The sequence below is a fragment of the Rhincodon typus genome, chromosome 20 (genome assembly GCF_021869965.1).
Source record: "Rhincodon typus isolate 14 chromosome 20, sRhiTyp1.1, whole genome shotgun sequence".
Classification (NCBI taxonomy): Eukaryota; Metazoa; Chordata; class Chondrichthyes; order Orectolobiformes; family Rhincodontidae; genus Rhincodon; species Rhincodon typus.
The window spans coordinates 46,654,742-46,681,645 of NC_063351.1; the positions used below are offsets into that span (position 1 = coordinate 46,654,742).

At 40.8% G+C, this 26,904-nt stretch overlaps 1 protein-coding gene across 3 annotated transcripts in view; it reads right to left on the minus strand.

Annotated features, from left to right (window-relative positions):
• Positions 1 to 26,694, minus strand: part of LOC109922379 (metal transporter CNNM2-like) — a 183,171-nt gene extending 156,477 nt beyond the window's left edge. For all 3 annotated transcript variants that reach the window (XM_048609111.1, XM_048609110.1, XM_048609112.1), the window contains exon 1: positions 25,040 to 26,694. In XM_048609111.1, coding sequence (XP_048465068.1) covers positions 25,040 to 26,456 — 1,417 coding nt within the window. In that variant the 5' untranslated portion in view covers positions 26,457 to 26,694. The remainder of the gene's footprint in view (positions 1 to 25,039) is intronic.
• Between the last annotated feature and the right edge of the window lie 210 nt (positions 26,695 to 26,904).

A 26,904-nucleotide genomic window follows, 5' to 3' on the forward strand; every position in this document is an offset into this window, starting at 1 on the left:
TTAAACAGTTAAAAACAGACCTTACACCAGAACTGTTCCAGTAATGCAACAGTTCAATTTCAGTTTTTAACTCTGTTTTGTAACATATGATATTTCTGGCTTATCCATTAAAAATAGGTCTGCTTCACGCATAATATCTAAAGCTCCGAAATGCGACGACAAAATTGTTCCACAATTAGCACAAACCATTTTCACGAAATATCAGTTTACAGTTTTCAGCATATTAAATTCTGTACTAATTGACAACTTTCAACTTGCAGGCCTAACTTAGAGCAGCTGTATGTCATCAATATCGTTTCGGAGGTACGAATCAGTGGTTCAATTTAAACATGTCTCTGACTCACTGACTGAGCATCGAGGACATCTGGGTGCAGACTCACCTATCTTGCTGTGCTATGGGGAAGGTGTCATCACAGTAGAAAGTGAGGTGAGGAGGGAATATAAAAGGCTCCCAGGTTTGGAAACAGAGATTGCTGGGTGCAGCAGTAGTAGCTCTCAATCACACGGTCACAGGTAAGAGAGCACAGGAGGGAAGATTTTCGTCGGCAACTGTTCGACTGAACTCTGAGGTGGGGTGGGGCCACAGTACGGTGGTGATGAGCGGCAGAGATGACCTAAAGCTGCCAGTCAGGTCAAGGTTGAAAAAATGTTTCACCGTTCCCTACTTCTAGTGACTCCACAATCCACATGACCATATTAAAGGATGAAGAAAGGGAACAAAGGTAGCAGAGATTTTGTCAGTACTGGAGATGCACAGGGACAGTCAAGGGCAGAAGGACTTATTTTCAAGGGTTATCCTATTCAATTCAATTATTTGCAAGGAAAATGTAGTTTTCAAATGACACTGACATCCTGATCAAAATCCCACCTCCTTTCCCACCAGAATTAATGGTCAATTCCAACAATTAAAGATTTAGTAAAAATCATTCTAAATTTACAACATTCACAAAAAAATTAATTTGACAATTTTATTAATGTACATTGAAATATTTACTCAGAATGGAAATTTCAGACTCAATTTGTAACTGTTAGAATTTCAGTTGCATTAGCTTATTTGGTACGGTACCATCTGTGCAACAGGACGGTATATTAAATATTCTATTCCAACTATTCTTGGAGTGATAATCAGAATTTGTCACACTTATCGAATGATGAAAATACAGCAGATTGTCCTTGGTTTTATGTCATGCCACGTATTTTGTTTAGTACTTTATATTCTCTACTGTAAACAATATGGTAGTAACAAAGCATATGAAGACAGAGCAATGTGAAATTTATGCTATTTCAGTTACTCAAGTAAATGCCACAGAATAAATGGAAAATCATTAGCAAATCGTCAGTGTTCATTTCCACAACAACTTGGCAATGTAGCTTCTCTTTCTTAATGCATCAGTCTGATGCCAAACCAATTCCGATCATTCAGCTTCTAATCAAACGGCAATTTTCTGATTAATCATTTCCAGAATTTTTAAAAATTCTTTCATGGATATGGGCATTGCTAGCTCTGCCAACATTTATTGTCCATCTCTAATAGTCCTGGAGAAGCTGTTGGTGAGTTGCCATCTGAAACTGCTACAGTCCTTGGGATAGAGGGATATCATCAGTGCAGTTCAGAAGAGAGTTTCAAGATTTTGACCCAGTGGCAACGAAGGAACAGCAACATTCTTCCCAGTCAGAATGGTGTGTGGTTTGGAAGGGGAACTTGGTGGCGTTCCCAACATAAATTGTATTCTTATCATCTTCTCTCATTGAGTCTCATGAGACTCATCAGAACACTACAAATTGAAAGCCTGCATAGACTATCTGCAAGACCCAAGACATCCGAAATGTTAGAAATATTAATTTAGACACTTAGAAATACAGTATATTTAGAAGACATCTGGTTAAGGAGGTAAACAAGATAATCAATACCTACTCAATCTCAATACAACACATGATCCAACACTGCCACAATCTTATCCAAATACAAGGAGATCTTCCGCAGCAGTGTTTTTATTTCATTTTATCTATCTATTACTTGTGATATGCATTCTACAGCTCACCACAGCAGGTGGCTTTGGCAACTGTTTAATCTGTAGACAAACAATAGCTCTGATCTCTCATTCTTTTTTTAAAAAACATGCGACCTCTATTTAAGTTATTCTCTAGTGCCAAAATCTCCATCGGAGTTTATCAAACACAAGGCTGGATTTCTTAACAATATAAAGAATACAATCCATATACTTAAAAAAGATTCTAATATTCATTATATTCCCATCTTTATTCTTAAACACAATGTTTTTGTTCAATTCAGAATGACTACTTACATCAGATAGAAAAGAAAACAACAGGAAATAAAAGTGTGAAAATGCCAAGTCATAAATCACATCATACTGATCGATGCTTAGCCAAAACTTCATTAAAAACAAAATTACTAAAGGGGTTGGGAAGGAAAGGAAAAGCACATAACTGCAGTTTGTACTTTTCTTCATCCAGAAGCCCAGACATTTTATTCCCATACCAACAGCACAATTGCTCAGAAGACAAAACAATGGATTTCGAAGTCACGTAACAAGTTTGGTAGTAAGCACTATAAAAATCATAGAATCCCTACAGAGTGGAAGCAGGTCATTTGGCCCATTGAGTCCATATCGAACACCCAAAGAGCATCTCACTCAGACACATCCCCTGTTGTATCCCTGTATTTCCCATGGCCAATCCACTTAGCTGGCACATCTTTGGATTGTGGGAGGAAACCGGAGCACCCGGAGGAAACCCACACAGACACGGCGAGAATGTGCAAACTCCACACAATCAGTTGTCCAAGGGTGGAATCAACCCTGGGTCCCTGGTGCTGTGAGGCAGCAGTGCTATCCATTGAGCCATGCCACCCATCTAAAATTGTCATTTTCCTGGATACAGATCAAGCAACAATCATCGAAGGATTCTGTACTAATTGAACAAATAACAAAACCAGAGTGAGATTTTTATTTGGTACGTTACTAATTCCTCCAGAATTCATATCCAAAGCCCTGAAAGCTATACCTCCAGCATTGATAAACATCGACAGCACACATGAATCTTTTGTTTCTTTGTTTTTCTAACCTTATCACTGTTCTCTTTGGCTCTGGAAGATTAACCTGTGTCATTTAATAGGTCATGACTGTTATCTAACATAAAACTTACTTTTATCCTCTCCTATTCCTTAAACATCTCTACATTTTCCTAATTCTGATAATAGATTACAGGCCTTGCCCACATAGTCAAGTAGCAGGAACACCAACACAGGCAACCTAGGCAATCGATTCTTATTCCAAGTATTGACTCCACAGTTTTAAAATTAATACTTTGTAACCATCCACTATGGTAGAAACAAAAGTTAATATCCTAACTAATTTAAAATTACTAATGTCAAATACTTCAGAAACTGGAAATCTTAAATACCAACATAAAATACTAGAAATGTTCAGTAGGCAGCCAGCAGCCATACAGAAATAGTTAATATCTATGAGAGATTATCAACCTGAAAAGTTAACTGCTTTAGCTTCCACAGATGCAGTCTAATCTGCAGGGCATTTCCAGCATTTTTGACTCCATTTTAAATTTTCAATCTTGGACCTTAACTAACAAAAGTCAACTATCTCAATACTCAATATTATCCATCTAGAATACTCTTCCAATCAGTTAACAAATAATGTTGTATTATACAAGAAAGTTTCAAAAAATGGTCATGCAGCTCCTATTATTCACATTACAACAAAAATACCGAGGGTAACAGGGAGGTAATAGAGACTGCACAGTGAGTCATTATGGAGAAAGATGTAGCCTGAATTGAAGGATTAGATTTGAAGGCATATGCTGGAAAAATACTAGGGATCAATTCCAATGGTCATGATAACGGTCACCTGAAGAGAGGAGAAATAAGACTACAGGTGGAAGATAAACTCGCCGTAGCACTACTGGACCATAAGGCTGGTCTCTCACTCGACAGGGATGACTGGTGGTAGGTTAAGTTAAGGGTATCATGCCGCAGGCAAGCAGAATTTGAGAAGACGACTTCTTCGTGGCAACCAAAACTGGTGCGGAAATTGAATCAACGCTGATGACAACACACTGCATCACAAAATCAGCCAGTCAGCTGAGCTACAGGTAAACAATGTTAAACAAGAACCCCTTTACAAGCATCAAAACACTGGTTAAATTTAAATGTTAGCTGAAAACCAACTAACCTAAGGAAACCAGAATGTTCTTGGATCTGCCAACATTATACAATTAAAGCTTTGAATGTTATACCATTTTCTCACATTGAGTTCCAAAAGGCTTATGCAGCTATGTGGAAACTTTATGCAGGATAGCAACTGTACATACCCTGAGAAATGAGCTGTACCTTCCACCTACATTAGGCTGTACGTTCATGGCAAGAATATAATTAACGTTGCTCAATATGACAAATTCAGCAGTCCCTTTTGGTCAGCAACACTTTTTTGCCTCAACTCATTAAGTTTATGTCCTTGTTAGGAGATGCAAAATGTAATTCTACACCATGTTAAATTACTTCTGAAGGAGGTCACTGTTCTTAGATGCAACATGGTTCAGTACCCAGCACTTTAATTTGTCACCATTAACCTTATGGAAAGTCACAGACAAACTGCCTGGAATACACCAGAGGTGTAATGATTATGTAACGAGAAGTGTAGCAAGAAGTAAATATATTGCTATTTTCAAACAATATAAATTTCATCCTTAAATTGACCTGCAAGTTCCCATCCAAGCTAACATCATCCTGACTTGAAACTATATTCCTTCACTATCACTGGATCAAAAACCTGGAATCCTCTTAACAGCACTAAGGCTATATCTTCACCATATGGACTACATAGTTCAAGGTGGCATAGCTACCTCAAGAACAATTAGAAGCGGGCAGTAAGTGGTGACCCAGCCAAAGCCCACACCCCGCGAAATAATTTTCAAAATAAATACCAATTAATGTACTTGAAAATACAGGGGTTAAGAGGGGACCAAAACATCTGGTGAACTCTTGCTCTTTGCTATTTAATCCCATCTGAACGAGGAATTAGAAACATAATTTAATGTTTCATTTGAAAGGCTACACCTTTCTGAATGCAGTCATTCAGTGCTGCCTTGGAGAATCAAGATAGATTACACGCTCAAATCCAATAACAGGTCCTGAAACCACAACATAAATTCAAGTATACAATTTGAGTCAAACAGTTTTTAATGTAAAGTGAGATTAGAAAAGGGTATCCATTAACTTTACCTTGATCTAGGGAAGAAAATTGTGAACCACAGAATTTCATGAATTATAGTTGAATTCATTCACAAGAAATCACTTACAATTGAAAACGTTACATGGCAAAGTCAATCTAACCTGCAAGCTCCTAACATACAGATAACATCAAAATAATAAACAAAAACAACTTTTAAAAATAAGCAAAACTACAATTGCTGCCTAACACAGTCATCTCTAATCCACCAAATTAAGCTTCTGCCTCTAACCATTTAACCAAACGCACATTAAGTATACTGCTTTTTTTTCGAAGCAGATTTTAAATACAGCTGAATAAAGTGCATAATTAATGTCTAAGTTAGACGCTGTACCAACTTTCATTCTAGATCAACAAAAACACAGATTACATTACTCAGAGATAGTAAGAACTGCCGATGCTGGAGTCAGTGATAACATAGTGTGGAGCTGGAGGAACACAGCAGGCCAGGCAGCATCAGAGGAGCAGGAAAGTTGACGTTTGGGCCGGGACCCTTCAGAAAATCAGATTACCTTGCTGAATTCTTTGAAATCACAAAGTGCACAAAATGGTAGATGGAGTATATTTGGATTTTGTAAATTATCTTCAATAAAAACTTATGACTAAAGGCAGAACATTGGGAGTCAGGATCAAGCAAGCAACAAAACAAAGAAAGTAAGGATTATGTATTATTATCAGACTAGCAAAGGTGAGAGGATTGTTTGAGAAAGATTCCTGCTGGGACAATCATTTTCAATTTACATAAACAAAACAGGTATGGACTCAAACTGGAAAGACAATTTAAAAATTTTCAAATAATAAATTGAGGGGTATAGTTAACACCAAGGATGGCGACAAAAGCGGAAAGAAATTGATAAACTTGCATACAATTGTTAAATTAATTTCACTATAGACCCAGATGAGGTAGTATATTTCAGTAGGAAGGTCTCAATCTTTAGAAAATAGAAGTATACAAGAGATGGGGAAGCAAACAATCTAGATACAGACAAATAAGATATCAATAATTAATTGAATAATTAAAAATAGAAATCAAAGCACTACAGTTCATTTCTAAAAGGTCAAAATTGTAGATACAATGCTTTGTTGAACTTGCGTAGACTTTTACTAGACCAAACAGGGTATTGTGTACAGATCCAGTCTCCGTATCATAAAAAGAGAACATAGCTGGAGGCATTGGAGAAGGTGCTAAAATGTTTTACAAGGATGATAATTTCATAATGAGATATTATACCTAAAGAAAAGGTTGAACAGGCTAGGGTTCTGTCTTCCAGAATGCAGGTTGAGTGGTGGTCACAGAACATAAAACAGTTGAGCACAATAACAGGCGCTTTGCCCACTATGTCTGTGCCAACCATGTCTTTAAGGTCTTCAAGATTATGAAAGTATAATCCATATTAAATACATAAAATGTTTCCTTAATGCAGGAAACAATAAAAACAAAAGACCATTTTTAACAAAACAGTCGCCAACAACCTAATGGGAATTCAGGAGAAATTTCTTTACTCAGAATGTTAAGTTTAGTACCAGAGAAAATAGTCAATAGTCATTTAATGAAAAGCTAAATGAACACAAAGGAAAAAGTAATAAAATATAATTATCAGCATAAGCATCAGCACGAATGCGCTGTTACAGTGGTCGTTTCTCTATCTCTGGACCAGGAGGTTCACATTCATGTTAAGGTCCAACATGTCATGGAGGAGTGTCACAACATGTCCAAAAGACTGATTAAAAATAACTAAACGTCAGCATGGACCAGTTAGGCCTGTTCGTGTTGCACATCCTGTGTAGATAAGTGATGAGATGAAAGAATAAAGAAAAATAAAAACTGGTGATAATCAATCTAATAAACAACACATTAATATCTTTATACTTTAAGAAATTTGCACTGAGAAAGTTTAGATTACATCAATGTGTTTATAAAGCCATACAATCTACACCCACTTAGAGAAAGCTAGAAAGAAGTTATAATCCTAGAAAATGGAAACCTGGAACAAATTAAAAATAAGTAGCCAAATTAATGGGTTCATAGAATGTTGTAAGTTAAAAATATATGCTAAGAATTTCATGGAATATGAGACGCTAAACTGTATGGTTCTCTTGATTGGCGTTCAATTAGCACTCTGGTGCACAAAGTGAATGTAAGGGCAGAATTGCAACCACATAGAAGAATTAACTTCCAAATTTCTCAAAGCAGACCTACTCACTAACATTTGGAGGCTAGTGCCAAAATTGTGAGACAGCTCTCCCAGAGTATTCAAGTAACAGCCTGACATGGTCATACTCATGGAATCATAACGTACAGACAACTCAGACACCACCATCATCATCCTGGATATGTCCTGGCTCACTGGCAGGACAGACCCAGCAGAGGTGGTGGCACCCTGGTATAGTCGGGAGGGTGTTGCTCTAGGTGTCCTCAACATTGACTCCGGGCCCTATGAAGTCTCGTGGCTTCAGGTTAAAAATGGGGAAGGAAATCTCCTGCTGATTACTACATCCCGTCCTCCCTCAGCTGATGAAACAATACTCCTCCATTTTGAACAACACTTAGGAGGAGGCACGGAGGATGACTAGGGCACAAAATATACTCTGGGTGGGGGATTTCAATGCCCACCAGCAAGAGTAGCTCAGCAGCAGTACTACTGATCAAGCTGGTCAGGTCCTAAAGGACATAGCTGCTAGACTGAGTCTATGGGAAGGTGGTGAGGGAACCAACAAGAGGGCAAAACATACTTGATCTCATCCTTAGCAATCTGCCAGCTACAGATACCGATACTGTCATGGGCAGATCCAATACTGACCACCACACAGTCCTTGTGGAGACGAAGTCCTACTTTCACATCAAAAATAACCTCCATCGTATTGAATGGCACTTTGAACAGATCTAGCAACTCAAGACCGGGCATCCATGAGGCGCTGTGGGCCATCAACAGCAGAACTGTACTCTAACACAATCTGTAACCTCATGGCCTGGCATATCCCCCACTCAAGCATCACCATCAACACTGGACAAAGGTGGTGGGCATGCCAGGAGTAGCACCAGGCATACCTGAAGATGAGGTGTCAACCTGGTGAAGCCACCGAACAGGACTACTTGTATGCCAAACAGCATAAGCAGCAAATGATAGACAGAGCTAAGCGATCCCACAAGCAATGGATCAGATCTAACCTCTGCAGTCCTACCACTTCCAGTTGCGAATGGTGGTGGACAATTAAACAACTCACTGGAGGAGGCTCCACAAATATCCCCATCCTCAATGGTGGAAGAGCCCAGCACATCAGTATAAGAGATAAGGCTGAAGCATTCGCAGCAACCAGAAGTGCCGAGTGAATGATCCATCCTGGCCTCCTCCAGTAGTCCCCAGCATTACAGATACCAGTCTTCAGCCAATTTGATTCACTCCATGTGATATGAAGAAACAGTTTGAGGCACTGGATACTGAAAAGACTATGAGATGTGGCAACATTCTGGCAGTAGTACTAAAGACTTGTGCTCCAGAACTCGTCGCTCCCCTAGCCAAGCTGTTCCAGTACAGTTATAACATTGGCATCTACCTGACAATGTGGAAAATTGCCCAAGTATGTCCTGTACACGAAAAGCAGGACAAATCGAACTCGGCCAATTACCACCCCAGAAGTCTACTTTGATCACCAGTAAAGTGATGGAAGGTGTCATCAACAGTGCTATCAAGCAGCACCTGCTCAGCAATAAACTGCTCAGTGTCACTCAGTTTGGGTTCCACCAAGGCTATTCAGCTCCTGACCTCATTACAGCCTTGATTCAAATATGGACAAAACAGCTGAATTCTAGAGGTGAGGCAAGAGTGACAGCCCTTGACATCAGGGCTGCATTCGACAGAGTGTGGCAGCAAGGAGCCCTAGCAAACTGGAATAAATGGGTATCACGGGGCAAACTCTCCGGTGGTTAGAGTCATACCTGACACATAGGAAGATGGTCGTGGTTGTTGGAGGTCAGTCATCTCAGCCCCAAGACATCTCTGCAGAATCTCCTCAGGGTAGTCTCTTAGACCCAACCATCTTCAGCTGCTTCATCAATGACCTGCCCTCCACCATAAGGTCAGAAGTGGGGATGTTCGCCAATGATTGCACAATGTCCAGCACCATTCGCGACTCCTCAAACACTGAAGCAGTCCGTGTCCAAATGCAACAAGATCTGGACAATATTCAGGTTTGGGCTGACAAGTGGTAAGTAACATTCGTGCCACATAAATACCAGGCTATAACCATCACCAATAAGAGACAATCTAACCACTGCCCCTTGACATTCAATGGTGTTACCATCACTGAATCCCCCACTATCAACATCCTGGGAGTTATCATTGATCAGAAACTCAACCGAACTCACCACATAAACACAGTGGCTATAACAGCAGGTCAGAGGCTAGGAATACTGTGGTTAATAACTCACCTCCTGACTCCCCAGTATCTGCCCATCATCTACGTGGCACAAGTCAGGCGTGTGATGGAATATTCCCCATGTGCCTGGATGAATGCAGCCCCAACAACACTCAAGAAGCTTGACACCATCCAGGACAAAGCAGACTGCTTGACTGGCTCTACATCCACAAGCATCCACTCCCTCCTCCATCAACACTCAGTGTCAGCAGTGTGTACTATCTGCAAGATGCACTGCAGAAATTCACCAAAAATTCTCAGACAGCACTTTCCAAATCCATGACACTTCTATCTAGAAGGGCAAGGGCAGCGGTATTTGTGGGAACACCACCACCCTTGCAAATTCCCCTCCAAGCCACTCACCATTCTGACTTGAAAATATATTGCCGTTCCTTCACTGTCACTGGGTCCAAATCCTGGAATTCCCTCCCTAGTGACATTGTGGGTCAACCCACAGCAGGTAGACTGCAGCGGTTCAAGAGGGCAGCTCACCACCATCTTCTCAAGAGCAACTAGGGATGAGCAATACTGTAAATGCTGGACAGCCAGTGATGCTCACATCCCACAAAATGATTTTTTTTTAAAAAAAAACATTTGATAGCATGAATACAACAATTTTCCAATTACTATAAATTCTTCAGAAATTGTCAAGCAATCTGGTTATTTGTAATTTGTTCCCCCATGATCTTAAATCAGTTCACAGAGAAATTGCTCCTTGTTCAGATGGCCATAATTTATCATAAATGCAAATTATGCATTACTTTCATTTCTGCACAAATAGTGATTTTAGTCAGAGGTTTATACCCCATTCGCCTTAACAATCTTGGAAATAAACAGAGTTTTTTACAGTATTCAGTTCTGATCAAATAAGGAAAAAAATTGAACCACAAAAAATTAAGGTATATACATAGAAACACAGAAGATAGGAGCAGGAGGAGGCTATTCAGCCCTTCAAGCCTGCTCCGCCATTCTTCAAGATCATAGCTGATCATCCAACTCAACAGCCTAATTCTGCTTTCTCCCCAAACCTTTGGTCCCATTCGCCCCAAGTGCTATATCTAGTCGCATCTTGAATACATTCCACGTTTTGGCATCAACTACTTCCCGTGGTAATGAATTCCACAGGCTCACCACTCTTTGGGTGAAGAAATGTCTCATCTCCATCCTAAATCGTCTACCCCAAATCCTCCTGTGACCCCTGGTTCTGGATACGCACACCATGAGGAACATCCTCCCTGCATCTACCCTGTCCAGTCCTGTTAGAATTTTATAAGTCTCTATGAGATTCCACCACCCCCGCCCCTCATTAGTCTGAACTCTCGCTAAAACAATCCCAACACAGTCAATCTCATCATATGTCAGACCCGCCACCCCCGGAATCAGCCTGGTAAACCTTCGCTGCACCCCCTCGACAGCAAGAGCATCTCTCTTCAGAAAGGATACCAAAATTGCACAGATTATTCCAAGTGTGGTCTCACCAAGGTCCTGTCCAACCGCAACAACACATCCCTGCTCCTGTACTCGAAACCTCTCGCAATGAAGGTTAACACACCATTTGACTTCTTTACCGCCTGCCGCACCTGCATGCTTACCTTCAACAACTGGCGCACCCAGGTCCTGCTGCACACTCCCCTCTCCCAATTTACAGCCATTCAGGTAGCAATCTGCTTTCTTGTTTTTGCTTCCAAAGTGAATAACCTCACATTTACCCCAAATTATACCTTAAGTGCCACTGATTTGCCTACTTATCCAACCTGTCCAGATCATGCTGAAGGATCTCTGCATCCTCATCACAGTTCACCCTCCCACCCAACCTGGTACCATCTGCAAACTTGGAGATGTTACATTTTGTTCCCTCATCCAAATCATTGATATATATTGTAAAATATCTGGGGTCCCAGCACTGATCCTGGTGGCACCCCACTCGTTACTGCCTGCCAATTTGAGAAGAACCCATTAATTAATTCCTACTCTTTGTTTCCTCTCTGCCAACCAGTTTTCTATCCATCTCAATACACTTCCCCCAATCCTATGCACTTTAATCTTGTGCATTAATCTCTTACGTGGGACTTTGTCGAACACGTTCTCAAAGTCCAAACTTATGACATCGACTGGCTCCCCCTTGTCAACTCTACTAGTTTATATCTTCATAGAATTCCAACAGATTTGTCAAGCATGACCTCCCCTTCATAAATCCATGCTGACTGTCTGATCCTGCCACTGCTTTCTAAATGCTCGGTTATAAAATCCTTGACAATGGATTCGAGAATTTTCCCCACTAGCGATGTTAGGCTCTCTGGTCTGTAATCCCCCATTTTCTCTCTACTGCTCTTTTTGAATGTTAGATTGACATTAGCCACCCTTCAATCTGAACGGACTGTCCCAGAGTCTACAGAATCCTGGAAGATGACCACCAATGCATCCACTATTTCTAGAGCTACTTCAAGTACTCTGGGATGTAATTATCAGGCCCTGGGGATTTATCAGCCTTCAATCCCAACAATTTTCCCAGCACCATTTCTCTACTAATATTGATCTCCCTCAGTTCTTCCCTCTCACTAAATCTTGCATCCTACAACATTTCTGGTGTCTGATTTGTATCCTCTTTTGTGAAGACATAACCAAAGTACGTATTCAGTTCCTCAGCCATTTCTTTGTCCTCTATTACACATTCCCCCATTTCTGTCTCTAGGGGACCTGCATTTGTCTTTATCAATCTCTTTCGCTTCACATACCTCCAGAAACTCTTAGCATCAAGTCTCTATGTTCTCTGCAATTTACTTTTGTACTCTATTTTCCCCGTCTTAATCAATCCTTTGGTATTCCTTTGCTGAATTCTAAACTGGTCCCAATCCTCACATTTATTATTGCCAATCTGTATGCTTCTTCCTTGGATCGGATACGATCTCTTATTTCCTTTGTAAGCCATGGATTGGCCCTCCTACCCATTTTGCTTTTGCAACAGACAGGAATAAACAATTGTTGCAGTTCCCTGTGCGTTCCTCGAATGTTTACCATTGCCTATCCACTGTCATCACTTTAAGTAACTCTCCCCAATCTATCAAGGCCAACCCATGCCTCACATCCTTATAGTTTCCTTTATTAAGGTTCAGCACCCTCGTATCCAAATCAACAACCTCACTCTCCATCTTGATTAAAAAAATTCTATCATGTTATGGTCGCTCTTCCCCAAGGGGTCTCACACAGCTAGACTGGCAATGATTCCCTTCTCATTACACAGCACTCAGTCTAAGTGGGGCTACTCTCTCATCGGTTCTTCCACATTAGTTCCCTCTCATTTTTCTAAACTCTAATAAGCATAAGACCAACCTACTCAATCTCTCCACATAAAACAGCTCCTTCACACCCAAGCTTATCTGAGTGAATCTTCTCTGGAGCCTGCTTCCACATTGTAGGGGATTCTATGATTCTATGATCTGCCAAGTATTTAAGTGAAGCTTTAATTCCATTATATGACTAGCTAACATGGCTGCTCCGCTCTGTACTCCTTACATAACCACTACAGAAACTTTTATATATAAAATATAATGTATAAAGTTTAGAGTGTGGACTAAGTTTCTGTAGTAAACAAGAGTTATTACTTAGTGTAGTAATTAGACAATGCTTACAGGTACACATGTAAACAACTGGCAAATAACATTACAAACTAAAACTCTAATCTCTTTATAAACTCCCATTTCTCTCATAATTGCAAATAAATAGGGATAATAAATTATTGGCAAAGATAGGAAAAAAAACTAGCAAGTCAGTTGTGGTCTTTGTTTCCCATTTTCGAAATTGAGATTATTCTTCAGCTACCCAAGCCTTTGGTGCTCAGTTCTTTCTCTCTGCATGCTCCCACTGGTTTCCACAGAACACAATGATTGATTCATTTAAAAAATATCTCCGAGATATGAGTTTAAAAGTCACAACTCCTTGCAAATGCTGCCGGAAAGGTAATTTGTTTTCAAGTGAAAAGAGTCTTTTTACTGCAGAGAACAGGCAGCTCCTGCTAAGAACAACTGCACACACTTCTGTCCTTCTCACTGCGTGTTTCTGCAACTTGTTTCAGTTCCAATCTGCTCATTTCGCTAAGAACCAATCAGCTTCACTATAAACAACTCCTGAATGTCAACACATTGTTTTTGTGGCTGTGAGATCCTGCAGAGTGCAAAATAGATATCAATTTCTTTGCTCTGAAACTATACAGCCATCCTAGTTTTTATAAACAGTTATCTCATTGGAGTCCAAAGTATTTAAAGACACAAAATTAAAAAGGCACAATCCTTACAATGCAGCTTTTTCTCTTTTTATTCCAATGTTACTGTATTTTATTCAAATATTGCATTCTTATATTGACTTGGTTCAGTCCTGACTAATTTTGACTATTCTTATTTTGAGCTGACATTTGCAATTCAGAAACATTTTCCTTACTGAAGCATTTTCATCTCAAAATCAGGCAATCAAGAATTTATGCCCAACTTGAGACATTCAAGTACAAAATATAAGTTAACACTCAGTGCATCATTCTTTTAGTCCTGTCCGATCAGGGATGTCTTCTTTGGATGAGACCATCAAACCAAAAACTTAGTTTTTGGATGGGCATTAAAGATCCTACAGCACAACTCGAAGTTTAGAGAGAAAAAAAAATCAAGCATCCCTAGAGTCCCATTCCCTCTTTATCTCTTAACTAATTAAACTATTAATCTCATTGCTGTTTGTGGAACTTTTGCAGAAATAGGATTTATTTAAGAAGTCATTATCATACTTCAGAAAAAGTAGTAACTGGCTGTGATACACTTCATGGCTCATGATTGCAATAAATACTACAAAATGCAGATTTGTTTCTTTATTTCAAATTTTCCTACTTCAGAAAAACAGTTTGACCTCGGAAGCAATAATAGGTTTTAAACACCACGGCACATTTTGCTATAAGTTAGCCTTTGCACATTTAAAGGTTCAGCACAGGACTGGCAGTTTTCAACAAGTTCAACCAGGTCTGTCTCAAAATGACAAACGTAAACAGGAGAAATAGATAACACAAAAAATGAAAAGGGGGCATGTGTACAAATTATTTTGTCCTCCTTTGAAAGAGAACTTTAAAAATTATAGTATGCTTAACCCTGCTTTCCATTCTCTGGAAACAGGAAAATATGCAGTTAGTTCTAAATGTAAACAATAATACAGCTCAAAGACATCGCTAATGCAATTCAAACCATTATGAAGAAAACAAAGTGAGTACATTTGGGTATGGAGGCACTTAGAGTTAACAAAAATGCAGACATTTAATGTTTGCTTGAGAGGGAGAGAATTTTGATAATGCACACGGGTAATCAAAACTACTGCACAAAATAACATCAATGTTAATTATTAACTAGAAGTAGGTGTCAGCATAACAGACACCAATAGGCAAATTCTGAGATTACTAAACATATTAAATCAAACCGTTTTCAAGCTATGAGCCTGGTAAACTCCCGTGTAACTTCACAACACTACCTGTGTCAACTGCGCAATCCTTTGTGCCCAGATACATGATAAATAAAGCATACAGTTGTTAGGTGAAAAGAGGAGATTAACTACTAATGACAGTATAGCATGTCTGGAGTCAGGCAGGCTTCCATTGACCCACACACTAACAAAGTTCAAAAACACAACTCATGATGCCAGAAAAATTGAGTCATTTTATAAGCATCATCAACTTTATTGTTGTGATCTGCAATATTAAATTCAAAACCATTAAGCACTCTTCAAAAGACTCATTCTTAACCCTGTTTATTCTTTGCCATCTTCCATCCCAACATTAACCTTACTTTTGTTTTAGCTGTCCTTAACTTGTCACTTCCCAACTTTGTTATCCCTCCTACAGGCCTTGTTCGAATCCGGTCAGGTTTCCACCTCTTCCTAGCAGTGAAACAATTCCAATAAAAGCCATTTATGCTCAACTTGGGGGAAAAAAAAAATAAATCTTATTATCCTCCAATACCCCATCTGTCTTCAGCTTGGTGACATGAAGCTTATTTGGCTCTATTCTCATTCATCAGGTGGCAGATTAAGCAACTCCACCAAATGCACTCAACAATCACCCCAAACGGATCACTCATGATTCTAATAATCTACCATTTGTCCTCCTCTACCTGTGAATAAGAATACATAGAGACCATGCATTGAACGCTAAGCAACTATTATTCTCATCTCACGCTCAACAGAGAAGAGATATGAAATCAGAATGTGGTTGCCAACCTTTAAGATGACTGGCTCGATAGCAATGCCACCACCAATGTATCAATGAAGGAACTCCCATTTATCCCACCCTTGGTTATATCATTCACAGACAATGACTCTGCTTCTAATAACACCTAGCTCTACCTGTTGCCACATTGCTTCACTCCACGGCCTCTCTGCTTCTACTGAATTCTGTCCCTGACTACCCGCAGGACAAATAGATCAAGCTTTCGTTTTGTGGACCGACTTCGTCCTGAAATTCGAATACCAAAGCCTTCATTCAGTAAAGAACTAAGTAAATTACTACAAGTCTGACAAAAGCAGCACCGTTCTGCAACAATCACAAAACTGCTATTTCTCAACATACTTTGTTACATATCATCACAATTGGTAGTACAGAACATGGGCATTGTTAAGAAATGACATTTTGTTGAAGCTTTTCATTTTGCACTTATCAGGATGATTCACAAGAATACCAATTCACCAAAAAAAACCAACATTTCAGGACAGCTGATTGGTAGAAGTGTTGCCATGGATACTGCAACAATTAATGATCATTGACAGATAACTACCAGGCTTTGTTTAATTTTTGAACCAGGCAGGTTGACTTTGATTTCTCAGGGTCCTATCCAATCTTACCCTAAGCATTACAAATGCAAGTGTAAAAGAATCTATGTTAACTTTTATTTTCTCTGCTGACTTAGTCTTCAACTACCCAATTCATCAAATCTCATCCACCTGCAACTTATTACCAATCACTGAAGCAACTTCTCACTTCAAAGCTCTGTGATTATATCAGAAATTTAGTTTAAGAAATGCTAAACTTTAGAACCAATTTAACAAAGTTTAGTGATATTACCTGTCTTACTTTTGTATTCCTCCTCTGCTTTATGAGGGTAAAGATTAGTACTGATGTCCAGCTGATCGTCCTACTCTCAAACGTAATTGGAGAGCGTTGTATATATTTCCAATTCAGATGTAAAGGGGTCAAATGCAGCAGGCACTTAGTGGTGTGCTAATGTGGGCAGATCTGGATAAAAGTTGTCCCTTCATGATCAACAATTTTTTTCATCACCATAGTGAATGCTGCACTAGCCATTATTACTTCTCAGAGCGAAATTCTAAATTTGCACTCTATGCAAATAGAAACAAAATATTCAAGTGATTCAATTGAATCTTATCCCATTTGGGACTTTCAGCAAATCACATTTATCTAAACTAGATGAAAACTTTAATTCCGAAGACTTTGCTAATCTAGTGTACCTGTAAACTTTTATAACACACCATCCCAAATTTTAATATATAAATGCACTGAAGTGATGTTGAACTGTACAGCCAAACAGGAGTAGTTCGGTTCAATATCTGACTGGAGTCAAAATGGCAACAGAAGCAGTAAATGCCCTTAGGACTCTGGATATACAGTGAAGGAGGTGTAGATGGAAAACAGTGTCCCGTTTTGCTTTTAGCAAGTGAAGTTAAAAACTGATTTGGCCATTTTTTCCACCCTAAGCAAATATCCTGACCAAAACACCTGTGGGAGAAAAAGAAAGTAATGGAAAAAATTTAGACAAAACAGATTTTCAACTTTAATTTGTATAGCTGGGGAAGCAATTATTGTTCAATTGCAAGTTTAACAAACTATTTAATAGTTTTAGCTGATGCAAAGTGAACGGCTGTGATGCCAATGAACGGATTTCTCAAGGTAGATGTTCACCATTCCACCTCATAGGTCCCTCACAGGAAGGAAACTGCCAAGTCAAGAAACATACCTTGATACAATTCAAGCCTAGCCTTATCCTTTGCCCAAACAACGTCTCTATTTTCCATTCCAGAGAAGTCATGATATTTTTAGTAACATGCAGATTTACAAAGTGCCACTTGGAGAAAAATTCAATATGATTCCCCTGTAGTTGAATAGCCTACTGACCCATGAACAAATAGTCACGAGACAGTTGAGTGATGCCAACATCCGAGTTGTAATAATATAGCAGGAAAGGAAAGAAAAGTGGATGCCGAAATAAAAGGCTTGTATTAATTTCAATCTTATATTGAAGAAGTTTAAACCAAGGAGGTTATAATCTGAAAATTACAGCTCACTTTTCCAAGGAAACACTTTTTTCACACAAGTAAGTTGTAGAAATTTGGAACTCTTCCTCCTTATTCAACAAAATAAAAATCTGCTAAAGATGGGTGTCAATTGAAAATACCTAAACTGAAACAATTGATTTTTTTGGTTACAGATGTTAAGGGTTACAAACCCAGGAAATTTAATAACACTTACTGAAATCATGATGTAAATAGTCATATGACTTCAGTTAGCAAGAAGATATCAGTCTAGAATTAGCATGTGAAGAGAGAGGTCCTGGATGCTAAATTAGAGAACTGTATTTGATAACCTACTCCGTACAGATATAAATAAAGGAACCTTAGTTAGATATAAGCAGTAAGCAACCTCAGGGACAGTGTACGTGCAGACACCAACAGCCTGGGCAGCAGAGAGGCACAATGGTTAGCACTGCTGTCTCACAGCGCCAGGGACCTAGGTTCAAATCCAGCCTTTGGGTGACAGTCTCTGTTTGCACGTTCTCCCCATGTCTACATGGGTTTCTACCAGATGCTCTGCTTACCTCCCATAGTCCAAAGACATTTAGAATACGGTGTACAATTCTGGTCGCCCCTCTATAGGAAGGATATTGCTAAACTTGAGAGGATGCAGAAAAGATTTACAAGAATGTTGCCAAGTCTGGAGGGTTTCAGTTACAAAAACAGCCCGAATAGGCTGGGGCTTTTTTTTCCCCTGGAGCGGAGGCTGAGGGGCAACCTTGTGGAGGTTTATAAAATCATAAGGGGCACGAAAAGGGTGAATAGCCAAGATCTTTTTCCTAGGATGGGGAGTCCAAAACTAGAGGACTTAGATTTAAAGTGAGACGGGAAAGATTTGAAAAGGACCCGAAGGGGTAGCTTGGAAATGTGCTACCAGAGGAAGTGGTGGAGGTAGGAACAATTATAATAATTAGTACACATCTGGATGGGTACATGAACAGGTAGGGTTTAGAGGGATATGGGCCAAATGGTGACAAATGGAATTAGGTCAAATTGGGATGTCTGGAGAGCGCGGGTGAGTTGGACCGAAGGGTCTGTTTCCATCCTGTATGGCTTTATGTGGGTGACAGTGATTTGAATTGGAGAACTGCAATTTAAAAGGATCATAATTTTTGTACCACAGTTTTTGAGTGCCGTCCAAAATTAATATCAAAAATATTTCTATTAGCTTTATAATATATTCATCAGGCCATCCTGAGAATACTGTCATTTCTATGACATTATAAAATAAGATGCTTTGTGCATAGAAGTACACTAAAAATGGCACCAAGTGCAAAAAGGGTGAACTACAAGTAAGGATTGTAAAGCTCAAGTATAAAAAAGTTCATAAGAAACTTCAAGGTACATAAAAGTTTCTGATATAATAGGACACAAGGTTTTAAGAGTAGATTTGTAGCTCAGGTTGTGGATGTTGTGGTCGGTTGGTTCACTGAGCTGGTTCGTTGTTCCGCAGACATTTCATTACCCTGCTGGGTAACATCATCAATGCAGCCTCTGATGAAGCACTGTTGTGTTTTCCCCCCTGGTATTGAAATTCTGGGGTCCATTGTGCTGGATTACCTCACTTCTGGTCTTCCTTCGCAATGGAGTGTATATGGGGTCTAGCTTTATATGTTTATTGATGGCTTTCTTAGTGGAGAACCAGGCCTCGAGGGATTCCCATTCTTGTCTCTGCTTCGCCTGTCCCAGGATCCTGGTGTTGTCCCAATCCAATTGGTGGTTTTCCTTACCCATGTGGATGGAGATGAGTGAGTATTGATTGTGTCTTTTTGTTGCTAGTTGATGTTCGTGTACTTTTGTGGTTTAATTTCCTTCCTGTCTGTCCAATGTAATGTTTGTCGCAGTCTTTGCAGAGAAGCTTGTAAATGACATTGGTACTTTCCATGGTGGGGAGCGGGTCTTTGGTTCAGATTAGCAGTTGGAGTAGGGTTGATGTGGGTTTGTGTGCTACTCTGATGCCTAGTGGTCGTAGGAGTCTTGTGGTCAGTTCAGATGTGTTCTTGATGTAAGGTAGCGTGATGAGTTTGTCAGGGCGTGTAGTATCTTCCTGGTGTTTTCGTGTAATAGGCATCTTCCGACCCAGTTTTTCAGGTATCCGTTGACTTTGAAACCTTGGAAGAGGTACTCTTCTTTTTGGCGTAGTTCTGTGTTGCTGCAGTATATTGTTGCCCATTTAAATAATGTTCTCACGCAACTTTGTTTGTGTGTGTCAGGGTGGTTGCTGTTGAAATTCAGTACTTGGTCGGTGTGTGTGGCTGCACCGATGATGTTACCCAGCAAGATAATGAAACCTCTGCGGAGAACGAACCAGCTCAGCAAGCGAACCAACCACGACAATAGGACTCATCAAGAGTACAATTTCAAAATAGGATTGGAAGACAAATTTTAATTAAAAGGAAGAAACTTAATTCAAAGGGTGCTATACTGTCAGGAATTCCCACCCAGGCAAGGTAAAAGACAAAGTAATTAGGAATATTCAAAGTGCAGAGTTAGGCTGTGATTTGCCAGAAGATGTGCTGAAAGAACAAGCTTCATTACTGAAGTAAATGGCACAGTTATGTAGCTCCTACAAAACCAATAGAATCACTACATTAACAATAATTTTGACAAATAAAACAAGAACAAAAGAGACAGAATTTGAAGTTAGTATCTTAAGGACAAAATTCCTGCCCTGAAGCTGCAAAAAAATTAACCAAAATCTTGAGGTACAAGTTGTATTCAGAAGTTCGCTTTCAAAGAATGATTTCAGAAGGAATTATCAAACAATAGCTTAAAGCTGTGCATCATTACAAACATTCAAATACTAAACCCTACATTGACTAGATAGAATTCATACCTCTCCCTCTCAAACAACACCCAGCTGCACTCTTCCCTCCAAGCCATGAATTGAAGCACCACTCTAGAGACTTGAGCACATAATCTAAGCTCTGACTTCACTACAGGAACAAGCTCATGTCGCACTGCCATAGAACATAGAACAGTACAGCACAGTACAGGCTCTTCGGCCCACGATGTTGTGCCGAAATTTTACCCTAATCCTAAGGTCTATCTAACCTCCACCCCTACCTTATACTATCATCCATATGCCATCTAACAGCCATTTAAATGCCCCTAATGAGGCTGACTCCACTACCCTCTCCGACAATGCATTCCACGGCCCGACCACTCTCCGAGTAAAGAACCTACCTCTGACGTCTCCCCGATATCTACCTCCACTCACTTTAAAACTATGGTTCCAAATTTTCAAAAAGACATTAAACTGAGTGGCGATCTTGATTCTCTGGCAGATACAAATAATTCTACAGCACTATGCAAAGAATAGCAAGAGAGTTCTGCCCACCATTCTAGCCAACATTTTTATAATAAACTAAGTCTTAAATAGTAATTTATCTTTTTACACTGTGTGGGACCTTAAACTTCAGTACTTCATAGACCATAAAGCACTTTCGGGCTAACTAGGATGGGTGAAGAAGAAAGCTATATAAACCTTAGTTTCTTTCTTTTCTAAGCTTATGTACATACATACAATGGTGCAAAATACTTTTTTCATCCTTCCTCAGTGAAAACCAATAGGTATGCCTCTACCAGTCTCCTAACTAGGCCAAAATATACTTATTCATTTCCTTTCTTGGACTTAATTTAAACCTTATGTAGCAATAGATGTGCATATTCAGAGCACAACCCAAAGGAATACAAATTAAATTATTCAATACAGATGACATATTATGTGACCAAACTCACTATTGCCCTCTTGAGCAATCACAGAACATTGCTGCTTCTTGAACTACAGTGTTGCTTAAACAAAACATATGGAGGTAAATTCTGACTTATAAAGCCAGTGTACAGCACAGGCCTGCCACCTGTTCAAACAGCGAGAGGCTAGCATGACGTGGTTGGCAGAGCAGCAGCAAGGCATGGCAATGTGACCCGCCACAATACTTCTACAGGGCATGGTGCAGAATTTCTGCACCTGCCAGCTCAACAAAACTAAACAGAGCATATCTGGTAGGGCCTTCTGCAAATGGGTAATTAATTACACTGGAAAGACCAAGCTGGATATCTCCTGCTAAATGTCAAATCAGTCCAAGAACACAGATTCACGTGAACAATGGCGCAGGGAGGCACTCTGCAGGAGACACCTAAGAGAATTACTGCAGCCACAGTGATGACAGAAGCAAGGCACTGTTCCTGATCAGCATTTTCATTGCACCACCATAAGACTTAAGATGTACCATCCAAATATTCACCTGGTGAGAGGCCCCAAAATCTGCTCCATTGTCTTTACCCATCACATTTCACAGTAACAACGACGGACCCCAAATAGCCAAGTACAAACCTAATGTTCGACACGAGATTTCATTACCCTCTTATCTAACATATAAGCAGAACTGAATCTACCATGCATGTCCAATTATTGTGCAAATCTGTATTATAAAGATGAAAACCCTTTACTAATTACTAAAAACTTTGGGTAGGGAAAACCCAACAGGAAGATATGCTGTCACAGCTTAACTTAGAACCTTAAGGATAGAACAAATGCAGGGAATCTCTGCCTACGAAAATATTTTTCAATAGAACTTCTGACGAGGTTATGAAGTTGTACCAGTGTCTCAGACATCAAATCAAATTATCCAACAAAATAAAGGAAACATCAATATATTTTATGCCCAGTGATCTGAAGATTGACTCTCTCATTAATTACATTCCTGAATTTCAGTCTGCTGTGACACAACTATAAGCTTCTGGAATTGCTCTCTAAATCACTGCCTACCCAAAAAAGATGCTGCAATGAGCTGGCAAAGACGTATCCGTGTCTGCTCATTTCTTTTCAGCTGGTCAACAATTCACAAACTAAATAACAAGAACTTCTTAAAAAATTCAGGTGCCGTTCTACTTCCAAGGCTCTACTATACTTCCAGTGGACAGAGCCATTTTCAAATCAATAATGTCAAAGTAAGCAAATAAACATATAATAGCAGCTTATGGAATCTAGATAGAGTGTTCCTATTAATGAGCTAATTCTGGAGTCAAGACAAGGTAAAGCAAGCATAGAGGTTGGTCACACCAAAGTAGCTCTTACTGCTAGTAGTGAGTACTTGTGAGTTCAGGATCCATGACTATGGCCCCTCACATTACCTGCTTCTGGAACATGCATCAGCCTAACTTGGTAAAAACAAATCTCCATCTGCAGCTAGTGAAGCACTAACTATTCTTAAGTTGACAGTTTACCCGTTCGCTCCACAAAATGTATCCAGCCCTTACTAGTTTAGAATCATTAAGCAGAGTTCCAAATATCCCAAAGCCAAAAACTTTATTAGAAACCATATGCTGCACAAATGCCATCCATTGCCCCATGCTTGACCTAAGGAAAAATCCTCACCCGGTTAATGCATGCTGTTATTTACTGACACACATCCAAAGCATTTCAAAATATAAGGATTTTCAGGCACAGAGATGAATAGTATAGTTCAAAGCTTTATACAAATCAAAGGTGTCTGAAAATATAGTTGGAAAGATGGAAAAAAAGTCACTTGTATCATTTTGTAGTAAACCTCAAACATATTGAAATCATTTCAAAGAAATGGGTTAAACTTCACCAATTACACCAACATTTATGCAATATCAGTCAAAGAATGTTGCAAAACTGCATTTTTTGGGGCACATGAATAAAACTGGAAGCTGATTCTTTGAACAGTGATGTTTTGTTCGGAGTACATCTTGGGACAATACCTAAAGCAATTAATTCTCGATTAAAGATGTAAATAAAAGTATTAGTCATAAAAGAACAAACAAAGCTAACTGGGCTATACGTTCTTTACTTTCTAATGCACATATTTGTACTGACTTCACAAGTCAATTTCTCCACTTCAGCAAGCTGGGGAGCAATTTTAAATTCTGCTCTTTTACTTCTACACCACCTGACTCCACTGGTCACGTCATCACACAGCAGCCTAACATATCAAAAATTCCCACTATCAGAGATATGGCAAAAATAAGCCCCATGCAATGGTAAATAAAAATTCTAGAAATCACAATTTGGAAATTTCAGTCATTATACTGCTGCCTTAAAGCACTACGTATTCTGACACTTCAGTGTGTTTTAAATTCCATTTCCATGCATCTGAGGCAAGTCACATGGACTTTTCTACATAGCATATAGATTACAATCAGTAAGAAAATAAATCCTGCCAGACACATCCATCATCTACAAGTACTTTTTGGTACAGATCACCAAATTTGAGAGCAAACAACTATTTTCTTAAAAACATTTGCTAAACTAATCTTAGTAGGCTTAACAAAAAGTTGTACCAAGAACATAGCAAGATGTTGAATAAAAAACTGACACCATTGTCTCATCACATTATACTTATATTTACATGCATTGGAATGCAAAGTCTTTAAAATGTTGGCAAACCAATGGCATGGCAACAGCCAGAAAGAGTCTCAAGCGGAGTCCTTACAATCTTGTACACAGACAAGCACTGAGTTATCAAATTTTACATTGCGACACATCTTAAAGTCTCATGAATAGTAGACAAGTTTATTAAATATTATGAACAGTGTTGAGTACACATTATATTTAACAGAAAGGATATTATTTATGGTTTACAAAAATATCATAACTTAGATTCTGCTCTCGCCCCCACCCTCCGCCCCGCCAACAAAGAGAAACTGAAAAACAACACCATTCTGTAGGGGTTATTCTTTTGCACTGTCGAAACATGACTGTAGTTCAAGATGTTGGAAGTCGGGGAGGATAGAAAAGACGTCAGAGGTAAGCTACCTAATGAATCTGATGGCAGCGGTTGGCTGTACATTGGGAGAAAGTGAGTGTGTCAACGAAACATTTACAGGTGAACATAAATATATAGGTGGTAACCACTTTTATACTAACTGTTTTAAGATGTGCAGAACGTGTTTTCAGTTAGAGTTGCGCTGCTATAGGTTGACAACACAAACTCATGCAAAAAGAACTGAGGTATGTAGCCTGACCAGCAAGGGGAAAAACAGAAACATAAACAACATTTTCCCACCTTTTTTAAACTCCTCCAGCATTGCATCCAGCTTCGTGTCGTTAAAAACAAAATGCAAGGGGTGGTTGTAAAATTTGGTGATGGTTTTCAGAGGGGTGCAGTCGTCGGGGTCCACAAATGCCAAGTCCTTCACGAAAAGTAGGTCAACGATGTTTGACCGCTCGCCTTCGTACACGGGGATCCTGGTGTATCCGCTCTCCATGACCTCGGACATGGTGTTGAAATCCAGGATCGCGTCGCCGGTGATCATGAAGCAATCTCGCAGAGGGGTCATCACGTCCTCCACCGTTTTAGTCCGGAGCTCCAGGGCGCCCTGGATGATGTTGAGCTCCTCCTTGACCAGATCGTTGTAAGGGTCGGTGACCCGCAGCATCTCCAGCAGCTTCTCGCGGTTGTAGACGGTGCCGATCTCTTGGCCCAGGATGACATCCAGCAGGCGGCTGACCGGGTAAGAGGCCGGGAAGGTGAGCAGCATGAAGAACTTGGTCAGCACGATGGTGTTGGCGCCGACCGCCAGGCCGTGGCGGGAGCAGATGGCCTGCGGGACGATCTCGCCGAAGATGACGATGCCGATGGTGGAGACGGCCACGGCCACCACCCCGGAGCCGGCGATGTCGTCCAGCAGGATGGTCAGCGTGGTGTTGACCAGCACGTTGCCAAGCAGCAGCGAGCAGAGCAGGTAGTTACCTTGGCGGCGGACCGGCTCGATGCGCTTGGCGTAGTTCTTCTCCTTCTCGGTGCCGCAGTTCTGCACGATCCGCAGCTCCATGGGGTCCAGCGCCATCAACCCCAGGTTCAAGCCGCTGAACATGCCCGACAGGCAAAGCAGCACCGAAATGAAGATGACCTGCAGCCAGAAGGGCAACAGGAACTTCCTCTCCTCCACCACCACCACCATGGTGTCCTCGGTGTCGTGGTACAGCCAGTCGGCTTGCCCCGAGCCCGGTTCCGGAGCCCGGGCCGCCGTGCACAGGTAGTAGGCTTTGCTCTTCTCCGTCTTGCGAAGTGGCTTCACCTCCATCTCGATGACGCCGGTGCTGCGACGGCTCACCGCGACGCCCGGCAGCACCACGATGTCCGAGGTGCGCACCCCGCACGGGTCGAAGCCGGCCGCGTCGTCGGCCGTCCGCCGGTGCTCCGTGAAGCCGATGCGGCTCCAGGTGCTGTTGTCGATTCGCTGGCCGTACAGCCGCAGCCGGACCCGCGTCCGCTCGCTGACCCGCAGCACGCCGTCCCCCATGCCCGTCACCTCGTCCGTGTCCTCCAGCCTCAGGCCGATGATGACCGTGTCGCCCTCGTCGGAGGCGGCCGCCCGCCCGCTCAGGCTCGACAAGAGCAGGAGGACGAGGCAGCAGCAGCTCACGCTGAAGGCGGGCAGGGTGAAGAAGCCGAGCCGGCCGCTGCTGCAGGCCGCCATGTTTGTAATGGAAATGGAGGCTGTTCCCTCCCTCCCTTATCCCCTCAGGGAAAAAAATATGATTATTTTTAAAAACAGCAAAAGGGAGGGGAAACCGAACAGTTATATTAAGTGTCTTTTATTCCCCTTCCTGCATATTCTGTCCCATTTTGAGCGGACATAATAGAGTTTTTATGATTATTTTTATCGAAAACCAGTCACATAACTTTCTCCTTTCCCCCCTCAGCTCCCGCTCGCTCCCTTCAGCTTTCAAACTGCGAGCGAACGCCGGCGCGAGCCCCAGCCAACGGTCCACGCCTCCCACCCACCCTCCTCTACCCCATTGGATGCATCTCCCTGCTTGACACTCTGGCCTCTCCATTCAGAAGCCGCAGAGGTGGTGGGTGGGCGGGACAGGCGGTGTAAACCTCGACCAATCCTCTCTGTGGGGGTGGGGGGGCGGGGCACA